Genomic DNA, 11,842 nt, shown 5'->3' with positions numbered 1-11,842 from the left:
ATACAACATAGAATGCCCACTCAGATCACACCATGACCAAACAAAACATATAAACATACAAAGCAAACTATGGTCAGGGCGTGACACATATAGTCTTAAATCCCCCCTGTACAGGTTCACAGACAGCCGTGCTCTTTTCTATAGCGAAAGTTATATGATGATCCTGTCTAGATTCTGGGTGCTCATCTATTTATGTGTAATCACTTGTAAAGGATTTTTTAAATGCAGTGGAGGCAACTTTCGAATGCAAAAAAGGTAAAGTATGAGTTATTAATTATTAGGTGCTATTGTGTGAGTTATACTCTAATGTACAATGAATGTAGATATATCTTGAATACTTTTTCTTTACCATTGATACTATTAAAGTTACTTCTAATGTGAAATGAGTCCAATGTTAACAACAATTACAGTACAAGGAAAATAATGTGAATGAAGTTATCAAGGTGAGATGATAAGTAGATGGAAAGGAAGATTTTGTGACCCATGCCCTGAAAGGCAATACCAGGCAGGACCAAATCGCTCTCAGCAATGTGAACCCTGCACCTTCTGCCTTGAGAGTAAGTTATAATCATGTAGTAAGAAGTTACAATCAGTTTTAATACATGATGTAAACAAATGACCTGTTGACAGAAAATAGTATCTGTATAATGATCCCACACCAAATCTTGAATTGAATACTATGAACATTTGAACATCTTGGCCATGTTCTGTTATAATCTCCACCCGGCACAGCCAGAAGAGGACTGATCACCCCTCATAGCCTGGTTCCTCCCTAGGTTTCTTCCTAGGTTCTGGCCTTTCTAGGGAGTTTTTCCTAGCCACCGTGCTTCTACACCTGCATTGCTTGCTGTTTGGGGTTTTAGGCTGGGTTTCTGTACAGCACTTTGAGATATCAGCTGATGTAAGAAGGGCTTTATAAATTCATTTGATTTGAATACAAATAGCCATACAATATGCCAGTGTAACCCACAGACACGTTTGTTTGTTTGCATCAATAAACTATAATATCTTTGTGTTTTATTCAGACAGTGAATTGATATCAGAGTGCACAAAGACTTCCAATGCTATATGTCAGTGTCGTACAGGATTCATTAGAAGGAACGATGAGTCTTCGATATGCAAGTGTGCCAAGGGGTCTGAGCAGGATACATCAGGTAAAGCTGGAGCATGTAATACTGATGCTTTTTAATGGATTGATTAGTAAATGTAAATAACTGGCATTATATCATTTCTCACCTCAGGATTAATATGCCGTGAATGTAAGGAGGGATCCTTTACCACCAAAATGGACTCTAAATGTGTGAAATGGCGAGAGTATGTAAATGAACTAGCATTTGTTCAATTTTTGCTATTTGCTAAAGTATCAAGCAATCTCCTTACATTTACAATATAATGTTGGACTTTTTGTCATCCTTTGCAATTGATTTCAAAGCATTTTTAAGGCAGTCTGACTCATGGCTGTGTATCTGCTTGTGTCTTAGGTGTAGGAGTGGAGTGAGGATTCCGGGCAGTGCGACATCAGATGTGACCTGTAATGATAATTCAGAGCCAGAGGGGAAGACCCTCTCCTCCACACACACCATTTCCCCATCTGGCTCCATCCAGACCTTTTCTAAGTCATTGATCCAGAGCCAAAGGTCATCCCCTCATCCCGATGTCCCCACCTTAACACCAGCCCCCACTATCAAGGTGACCAAAAGTCCCAAGTTCTCAACGGCAGACTTTGGCCAAGGTAAATGCTGTTCTTGACTCTCATCCATGACATACATTCATGTAAAACTTTGTGTTACAGTTGATCATTGTATAGCTTTATATGAATAATGCCTTATTTCTGTCTTCCAGTAATGACACTCATGGGAACTGTCCTGCTGCTTACTTTTCTACTTACCACTGTGACCTGCAAACTGATCACCATTCCTTGCATCAAGGACCACAATAAGCCAGCTGTCAGAACATGTATGTGCAACTGTTAGGGAAACTATAAGTCACACAATAGTTATGAGAAGTGTTATGTTAGTTTCTTTAGCTATTATGTGCGTTGTAGTTATTTGAGCTTGATGGGCTCTTGAATCTGAAATGTCATCTGTGTGTTGTTTTGTTTGTATATTCTGACTCTATTGTTCTACCCTAGCTCAGGACTCAATGTGCCGGAGGCCAGATTGAAGAAAGTGGAGACAGCAGTTCCTCTTCCCTGGTAAAACAACCAAGTTTGGGGGAGCCATGATAGAGATACCTGGCTATCTGTCTGTCAAACTATTCATATTGTCAAAATGTTGCTGTTATTCTCAATGCCACTCTTTTAAACCAGAAACAACTTTAAACAGTTTTTAAAATATGGTCAATATTTGATTCTCATGTATTCTGTTATTATGGAAAAGCATTTTAGACAGTACTTTGTTTTCAATCTATTTGTCAACAATAGCATTGTTCTCGGCTGCGCTGGGGGATCTAGATATTATGTTATTTTCACAAATGGGCTTCTGACAAAATAATGATAAATACTACTTCCTATTCCTTCAGGTGTCTGGTTAGATTTACAGGGAGATTATGTGAAAACAATGCTATGGTGGCAAAATAATGTGGCAACATATTGTAAAATGTGTATTGTGTTAAATGTTGTGGTTGTTTATGTCTTTGCAAATAAACTTTTTCACATTTTACATGATCCTAATGTCAATATGCACATTCTTAGGAGTTGAGACATTTACATAAACTAAGACCCAGCAAGAGCAGAAGTATCAGAGAAGAGAGAAGAATCAGTACATTACAGACACTGACACTGGGTAGGGTCTTCCCCCTGTGGATAGGCTATAGGTCTGTTACTTATTTTCAATGAGAGAGATACTTCCACCCAGTCTGTATGACTTCCACTCACGTTTTCAATCGAAACCATCAAGTCAAAGACAGAGTGTAACGGCAGCCTATTTCGTCCTCCTCATCAGACGAGGAGAGGCGAGAAGGATCGGAGGATCAATGTGCAGCATGGTAAGTTTCCATGATTTAATAACATGAAAACAATATACAATTACAAAATAACAAAACAAAGTAACCGTCACAGTCCCGTGTGGCACAAACACTGACACAGAAAACAACCACCCACAAAATCCCAACACAAAACAAGCCACCTATATATGATTCTCAATCAGGGACAACGATTGACAGCTGCCTCTGATTGAGAACCATATTAGGCTGAACACAGAAACAGACAAACTAGACACACAACATAGAATGCCCACCCAGCTCACGTCCTGACCAACACCAAAACAAGCAAACCACATAAGCACTATGGTCAGGACGTGACAGTACCCCCCTCCTGAGGTGCGGACTCCGAACGCACCCCTAAAACTGAAGGGGAGGGTCTGGGTGGGCATCTGTCCGCGGTGGCGGCTCCGGCGCAGGACGAGGACACCACTCCACCATTGTCTTTGTCCCCCTCCTTAGCGTCCTTTGAGTGGCGACCCTCGCCCCCGACCCTGGTCTAGGAACCTTCACAAAGGTTCCCCCTAGATTTAGGAGACAGCTCAGGACAGAGGGGAACTCCGGACTGAAGGGCAACTCCGGACTGAAGGGCAACTCCGGACTGAAGGGCAACTCCGGACTGAAGGGCAACTCCGGACTGGAGGGCAGCTCATGACTGGAGGGCAGCTCATGACTGGAGGGCAGCTCATGACTGGAGGGCAGCTCATGACTGGAGGGCAGCTCATGACTGGAGGGCAGCTCATGACTGGAGGGCTCTAGCGGCTCCTGACAGACGGACGGCTCTGAAGGCTCGGGACAGACGGGCGGCTCTGACGGCTCGGGACAGACGGGCGGCTCTGACGGCTCGGGACAGACGGGCGGCTCTGACGGCTCGGGACAGACGGGCGGCTCTGACGGCTCGGGACAGACGGGCGGCTCTGACGGCTCGGGACAGACGGGCGGCTCTGACGGCTCGGGACAGACGGGCGGCTCTGACGGCTCGGGACAGACGGGCGGCTCTGACGGCTCGGGACAGACGGGCGGCTCTGATGGCTCGGGACAGACGGGCGGCTCTGATGGCTCGGGACAGACGGGCGGCGCTGGACAGACGGGCGGCGCTGGACAGACGGATGGCTCAGATGGCGCTGGGCAGACGGATGGCTCAGATGGCGCTGGGCAGACGGATGGCTCAGATGGCGCTGGGCAGACGGATGGCTCAGATGGCGCTGGGCAGACGGATGGCTCAGATGGCGCTGGGCAGACGGATGGCTCAGATGGCGCTGGGCAGACGGATGGCTCAGATGGCGCTGGGCAGACGGATGGCTCAGACGGCGCTGGGCAAGCAGGCAGCTCAGACGGCGCTGGGCAGGCAGGCAGCTCAGACGGCGCTGGGCAGGCAGGCAGCTCAGACTGCGCTGGGCAGACGACCGACTCTGACCTGCTGAGGCGCACAGTAGGCCTGGTGCGTGGTGCCGGAACTGGTGGTACCGGACTGGAGACACGCACCTCAAGGCTAGTGCGGGGAGCAGGAACAGTGCGTACAGGGCTCTGGAGACGCACAGGAGGCTTAGTGCGTGGTGCCGGAACTGGAGGTACTGGGCTGGAGACACGCACCACAGGGAGAGTGCGTGGAGGAGGAACAGGGCTCTGGAGACGCACTGGAAGCCTGGTGCGTGGTGTAGGCACTGATGGTACTGGGCTGGGGCGGGAAGGTGGCGCCGGATATACCGGACCGTGAAGGAGTACACGAGCTTGTGAGCACCGAGCCTGCCCAACCTTACCTGGTTGAATGGTCCCCGTAGCCCTGCCAGTGCGGAGAGGTGGAATAGCCCGCACTGGGCTATGCTGGCGAACCGGGGACACCATTTGTAAGGCTGGTGCCATGTACGCCGGCCCGAGGAGACGCACTGGAGACCAGATGCGTTGGGCCGGCTTCATGACACCCGGCTCGATGCCCAACCTAGCCCTACCAGTGCGGCGAGGTGGAATAGCCCGCACTGGGCTAAGCACGCGTACTGGGGACACCGTGCGCTCCACCGCATAACACGGTGTCTGACCAGTACGACGCCCTCTCACTCCACGGTAAGCACGGGAAGTTGGCTTAGGTCTCCTACCTGACTTCGCCACACTCCCCTTTAGCCCCCCCCCCCCCCCCCCCAAGAAATTTTTGGGTGAGCCTCTCGGGCTTCCAGCCGCTCTGCCTTGCTAGCGCCTCATAATGCCGCCTCTCCGCTTTTGCTGCCTCCAGCTCCGCTTTGGGGCGGCGACACTCCTCTGGCTCTGCCCAGGGTCCTTTACCATCTAGAATTTCCTCCCATGTCCATTCCTCCTGGTACCGCTGCTGCTGTCGCTGCTGCCCGTTTCCACGCTGCTTGGTCCGGGTTAGGTGGGTGGTTCTGTAACGGCAGTCTATTTCGTCCTCCTCATCGGACGAGGAGAGGCGAGAAGGATCGGAGGACCAATGTGCAGCGTGGTAAGTTTCCATGATTTAATAACATGAAAACAATATACAATTACAAAATAACAAAACAAACTAACCGTCACAGTCCCGTGTGGCACAAACACTGACACAGAAAACACCACCCACAAAATCCCAACACAAAACAAGCCACCTATATATGATTCTCAATCAGGGACAACGATTGACAGCTGCCTCTGATTGAGAACCATATTAGGCTGAACACAGAAACAGACAAACTAGACACACAACATAGAATGCCCACCCAGCTCACGTCCTGACCAACACTAAAACAAGCAAAACACATAAGCACTATGGTCAGGACGTGACACAGAGGCTGCCATCGTGAGCGAGATCTTATGTTGTTGATCACTTTTCAAGTTCTGATAGTTTCCACTTTATCTTTTTTATCATCACTTTTCACATATCTCAGCAATGTTCATTACTGTGGTTGTAGTAGATATGTAGTTTTACAAAATGAAGGGATATTGTGTGCATAATAGGATGGAAAATGAGTGATGGGTGATCAAAAACATTTCAATCTACATCAGCCACTAAGACTGATTTGGGCTTGAGGTTACCGAAAAAATAACATGTTAGCCTTAACCTTTTTTCTAAATGCATTCAGCCTCAGGGTCATGATTTAAAGCCTCATCTAATAGATGGAACATTTTTAATAGCACAGGATCCCATTACTAGACTGGACCAGTTGTGAGCTCACCAAAGGACTAATGCCCCCTGGTGGCCCACACCTTCCAGTAGTAGTTAGAATTTCACCCATAGAATTAGGAATTAGAATTATCATACCTTTATGGAACTTTGGTCCCGTGTGGCTCAGTTGGTAGAGCATGGCGCTTGCAACGCCAGGGTTGTGGGTTCATTCCCCACGGGGGGACCAGGATGAATATGTATGAACTTTCCAATTTGTAAGTCGCTCTGGATAAGAGCGTCTGCTAAATGACTTAAATGTAAATGTAAACTTTGAGGGATTATGACATAGGCCCTTTAGCAATTTATCAGGATCTTTCTATAATTCATCTATGCAACACTGATGATGGCTCTGTTTCTGCATGTGCTTCTACCAAAACATAAACTTACAGAAATGTGTCAAAATTCATAATCACTTTAACAGGCCAAAATGATAGAAACATAAGCAACTTGACAAAGGCTGGTTAAAATGTTGCATCACTGGCTTCATAAAAATATATCCTGTGAGCAGTAAACATGGACCAGACATATGTTGTGTAACTCCTGTAAAAAGCTTTTGTAACTCCTTCCATTTTGATCAGCATAATCAACCTGTTATATTTGCAACACTACACCTGAGCTTTTAAAAATACAGGGGCGCAACTTTGGTTTTACAAGTGGGGGGGACAACACAACAAAATCCAGTTGTATAAACACTCCAAACAGCCTACCAGACCACTCAGAGGCATCCTCATGGTCCTAAAGCACACCATTGCCTCGTTTTGTATCACATTCCGATGATAAAACTGGGGGAGACAAAAACGCTATTTCAGAATGTGGGGGTAACATGTCCCCCCCATCCCCAGTGAAAGTTGCACCCCTGTAAAAATATACCAGTATATGTAACAATATACCTGAGCACATCAAAGGTTAATTAAACCAGACAGTTTAATAATTTTGGGCCTAGTGGTTTGAGCATTGGTCCAGTAACCAAAAGGTTGCTGGATCGAATCCCCGAGCTGACAAGGTAAAAATCTGCCGTTCTGCCCCTGAACAAGGCAGTTAACCCACTGTTCCCCAGTAGGCTGTCGTCGTAAATAAGAATTTGTTCTTAACTGACTTGCCTAGTTTAATAAAGGTTAAATAAAACATTTATAAAATAAATAAAAGTGGGTCTCCACCACTAAAGGGTAGAGTTGACCAGGTGACGTGTGATCCTAGTTGTAGGCAGCAGTGAGTGGTGTGTGCCATGGCTCTGTAGGCTGAGAAGAGGACTCAATAAGGGGAACTATAGCTGTGTATGTAGCCTACGATAGTATTGTGACATTTAGGGCCCCACACAACCACCTACCTCGTGTTCCCTGTGGTCCTGATCTGCAGCTGACGTCACTGTGAAGAGGCGTTGTGACAGTTGTGACGTGTTCCTGTAAAAAATAAATAAGACCAAGGACATCCAAAATCCATCAGAGTTTTTAATGAACCCAGCAACACTGATACCAAATACATTTTTTGGAAGAAAAAAAAGTTTGCACATTGGGAGAAAGAGAGAGATGCTCACACATTCAGCTTATGTACCTAGGTCTACTGTCAAACTCACACCATTCATACTGTACACATCATAGATTGCTTCAGCTGGATAAACGTCACAGAAACACTTGCTTCCTAGATTGCTTACCACACACTCACGCACCCACACAGAGAGAGATACCTGACGTCACTGCATACAGTACATAAAATAATCGGGGGAGAAAGGAGAATGTGTTAAACATAATGGACACTCAGTACATCCATATGACAGTCATCTGTCTTCTGTATTTTTGGACTATGGCTTTAGCAGCTGATCAACAATGCAATGATTCGTATGAGAAAGATGGCAAATGTTGTGAACTTTGTCCACCAGGTAAGACTTGCCTGTTAGAAGCTAAAAACTAACTACAACTCAGTGGAGTGGAGATCATGGAAACATAAATGGTATTATAAAAAGATAACATAATAATTCCAAATTTAAATCCTTCAGATTATTGCGGTAAATGTTTTGATGGCACCCTATACTGTGTTTGTTAAAAATGTTTACATATATCCATTGCTTGTAATTCTTTGTCACAATGTGACAAATACTTTATTAATGTAAAAATATAACTGAACTAATATTTAGTTGATCTCTGACTGGCTGGCTCATAGGTAAATTTGTGAAGAAGCAATGCACAGCAAGCACCAAAACTGACTGTGGTGACTGCCCAGTGGGCTTCTACTCTGAGACCAATGACCGCTTTGAGGACTGTCAACCATGCCTCAAATGCCAACAAGGTAAGGGTTATGATGACAGCACAAGAGGCTGCTGAGAGGAGGACGGCTCACAATAAAGACCAGAATGGAGCAAATAGAATGGCATCAAACACCTGGAAACCATGTGTTTGATACCATTCCACTTATTACGCTCTAGCCATTACCACAAGCCCGTCCTCCCCAGTTAAGGTGCCACCAACCTCCTGTGGATGACAGGTGACATAAATAAAACATTATTTTGGTCTAGCTCTTAAAAATCATTAGCGTCCTACCCTTAGATTGTTGATCGACCCTCAATGGTCAAAGTAACTAATAACAGGAAAGCGGTGGCTGTTGGGGCAGGCACACCTAGAGGCTCACACTGTTCATTCGTGTAATGGTTTGTAAATGTCTCCATTGAATTACTAGACTCTCACTTGGTAGTCTTCTTTCTCTCGTTGCTTTTCTGGGCAGTCTACACAAGAGTGTGCACCTCAACCGCAAATGCAAACTGTTCGTGTGGCTCTGGTTTCCTGTGCTCAGACTACGTCTGCTCAAAATGTGAAAAGGAAAATAAATGCCGCAAGGGGGAGGAACTAAAAAGGACAGGTAAGACTGTCATATGTTTTCCTTCCTCTACTACCTGTCACTGACTCAGCAAAAAACAATGATGCAGCAAAAAACAACATCATCTTAATGCGGGGAAGTGATCAGCAGGCATGTCCATACACTGCTAACCTGAAGTATGTTTTCCATTCACAGGTTCCAGGGAGTACACTTGGAAATGTGTCCCATGTCCTAATAACACATACTCTGACACTGAACATGGTCACTGCAAACTGTTGACACAGTAAGAACACTGTTTTGAAAAATAGCCAGATATCACTTTTAGCAGAGCTCCTCTATCATGTGAAATGTTTCTAGTGGCTCCAAAATAACTTGTAATACCTTGTCACCAACAGGTGTAGTGCACATGGACTTGATGTGATCTTCCCTGGGAACAAGACCCATAACTCAAAATGTGGCATACATGGTATGTTGGCAATTACAGTCAGACAAATCACAATCCAAAGTAATTTCCAATGTATACTAAGTATATGGACACCTGCTTGTCGAAAATCTAATTCCAAAATCATGGGTATTAATATGAAGTTAGTCCCCCCTTTGATGCTATAAAAGCCTCCACTCTTCTGGGAAAGCGTTCCACTATATGTTGAAACATTGCTGCGGGGACATGCGTCCTTTCAGCCACAAGCATTAGTGAGGTCGGGCACTGATGTTGGTCGATTAGATGTGGCTCGCAGTCGGCGTTCCAATTGATCCCAAAGGTGTTCAATTGGGTTGAAGTCACAGCTCTGTGCAGGCCAGTCAAGTTCTTCCACACCGATCTCGACAAACCCTTACTGTATGAAATCGTCTAGAATGTCATTGTATGCTGTAGCGTTAAGATTTTCCTTTACTGGAACTAAGGGGCCTAGCCCGAACCATGAAAAACAGCCCCAGACCATTATTCGTCCTCCACCAAAATTTATAGTGGGCACTATCCAGTTGGGCAGGTAGCGTTCTCCTGGCATCCGCCAAACCCAGATTTGTCCGTCGGAATGCCAGATGGTGAAGCATGATTCATCACTCCAAAGAATGCATTTCCACTGCTCCAGAGTCCAATAGCGGCGAGCTTTACACCACTCCAGACGACACTTGGCATTGCACATGCTGAGCTTAGACTTGTGTGTGGCTGCTCGGCCAATGAAACCCATTTCATGAAGCTCCCAATGAACAGTTTGTGTGCTGATGTTGCTTCCAGAGGCAGTTTGGAACTCGGTAGTGAGTGTTGCAACTGAGGACAGATGATTTTTACGCTGTACGCACTTCAGTACTCAGCGGTCCCGTTCTGTGAGCTTGTGTGCCTACCACTTTGCAGCGTTGTTGCTCCTAGAAGTTTCCACTACACAATAAAAACACTTACATTTGACAGAGGCAGCTCTAGCAGAGCAGAAATTTGACAAACTGACTTGTTGGTAAGGTGGCATCCTATGACGGTGCCACGTTGAAAGTCACTGAACTCTTCAGTATGGGCCATTCTACTGCCGGTGTTTGTCTATGGAGATTGCATGGCTGTGTGCTCAATTTTATACACCTGTCAGCAACGGGTGTGGCTGAAATATCCGAAACCACTAATTTGAAGGGGCGTACACATTTTTGGCCATGTAGTGTATTTGGGTAGATCTAATTGTTTGACTGTTCATCAGCGACAGGAAGCAAAGAGGACGGGTGTTCCATTCAGCTGATTCTGGCCATTGGCGCCTTCTTCTTTACTGTCACCCTCCTGGTGTTCCTCACTCAAGCCTGCATCAGGATAATCAGACACAAGAAGCTTAAAGCCAGTGAGTAGCCTACCATAGAATAGGTTAAGTCGTTGACACGGTGTGTCGGTCATTTTGAAATTCTTTGGAACATAAAGCATAGGCAACATTGTATTCTCAAATTAATTACAGTATTCAGATGTAAAGTTCAAGTTAAAATAGTGACGTGTACAAAACAACCTTTTCACAACCCTTTCTCCCTTAGTGAACTGCCCTGCTACAAGTACTTCCATCGCTTCCTCAGATATATGTGTCTGCCCGCTGTCAAAGGAGGAGAGTGGTGGCCTGCTCATCCAGCAGGCTTGTACCAAGGACCATGCCAGCCAGAGTCTGCTGTCAATGGAAAACATCTCCACTGTATGATCTGACATGTGTTGCAGGAGTGCTTTTATTTCAGAGATAGCATGGCAGCTAGTCCCAAGTGAACAAATTCAAGTCTACTACAGAAACAACGTGCATTAAGCCACCTATAATTCCCCTGTATTTTGTAATCTTGTTTATCGCTTGCTTCCTTCATTTGTGCAGTCTTTCATCAATACTAATTATTATTTCTACAGCTTTTCTTACTTTCTTTGCACAATTAATACATTTTTTTTTTTTTTTTTTTACTATTTCTTAAGAGTAATAATAATACTCATGTAAATTACTGATAAGAACATTAACTGTTCTCTCAGCTATGACAAAAACATGTAGAGGCATCTTCTAATTCCTGATATTACTTTCTTTTTTTAAACAAGATTTGAACAAGTGAAATCAATGCAATCAATGTCAAATTAATATAAGTTCCATTAACAATGTGTAGGCTATTGTGTCGATTCACTTGATTGTATAAGTGGGTATGATTGCCTATAAAATGTGACCTTCTACAAAGGTGTTTCCCTGTACAGATCATAAAAAGGCTTATTACTGTACTTTTTTGTTTAAGAATAAATGAACAATTTTATAATTTTATTTATTTCACCTTTATTTAACCAGGTAGGCAAGTTGAGAACAAGTTCTCATTTACAATTGCGACCTGGTCAAGATAAAGCAAAGCAGTTCGACACATACAACAACACAGAGTTAGACATGGAGTAAAACAAACATACAGTCAATAATACAGTAGAAAAAT

General features: G+C 44.8%; 2 protein-coding genes across 3 annotated transcripts; both read left to right on the top strand.

Moving 5' to 3' along the window:
- The first annotated feature begins 448 nt into the window (after positions 1-448).
- Positions 449-2,496, top strand: LOC139550711 (tumor necrosis factor receptor superfamily member 4-like). The gene is made up of 6 exons (XM_071361810.1): positions 449-557; positions 1,026-1,154; positions 1,242-1,314; positions 1,482-1,732; positions 1,843-1,956; positions 2,132-2,496. Exons 1-6 carry the CDS (start codon positions 449-451, stop codon positions 2,161-2,163), a joined length of 708 nt encoding a protein of 235 aa, XP_071217911.1. The 3' UTR covers positions 2,164-2,496.
- A 5,371-nt stretch (positions 2,497-7,867) lies between these two features.
- On the top strand, positions 7,868-11,682 carry LOC139554898 (tumor necrosis factor receptor superfamily member 9-like). 2 transcript variants are annotated; one of them, XM_071368150.1, is made up of 7 exons: positions 7,868-8,003; positions 8,285-8,410; positions 8,843-8,977; positions 9,131-9,218; positions 9,331-9,401; positions 10,618-10,752; positions 10,937-11,682. In XM_071368150.1, exons 1-7 carry the CDS (start codon positions 7,874-7,876, stop codon positions 11,092-11,094), a joined length of 843 nt encoding a protein of 280 aa, XP_071224251.1. In that variant the 5' UTR covers positions 7,868-7,873; the 3' UTR covers positions 11,095-11,682. The 2 variants fall into 2 exon arrangements, with proteins under 2 accessions (XP_071224251.1, XP_071224262.1); XM_071368161.1 differs by lacking the exon at positions 10,618-10,752.
- Positions 11,683-11,842: the final 160 nt, after the last annotated feature.

Source organism: Salvelinus alpinus, chromosome 2 (genome assembly GCF_045679555.1).
Source record: "Salvelinus alpinus chromosome 2, SLU_Salpinus.1, whole genome shotgun sequence".
NCBI lineage: Eukaryota > Metazoa > Chordata > Actinopteri > Salmoniformes > Salmonidae > Salvelinus > Salvelinus alpinus.
This window is presented reverse-complemented; position numbering and strand designations above follow the sequence as displayed.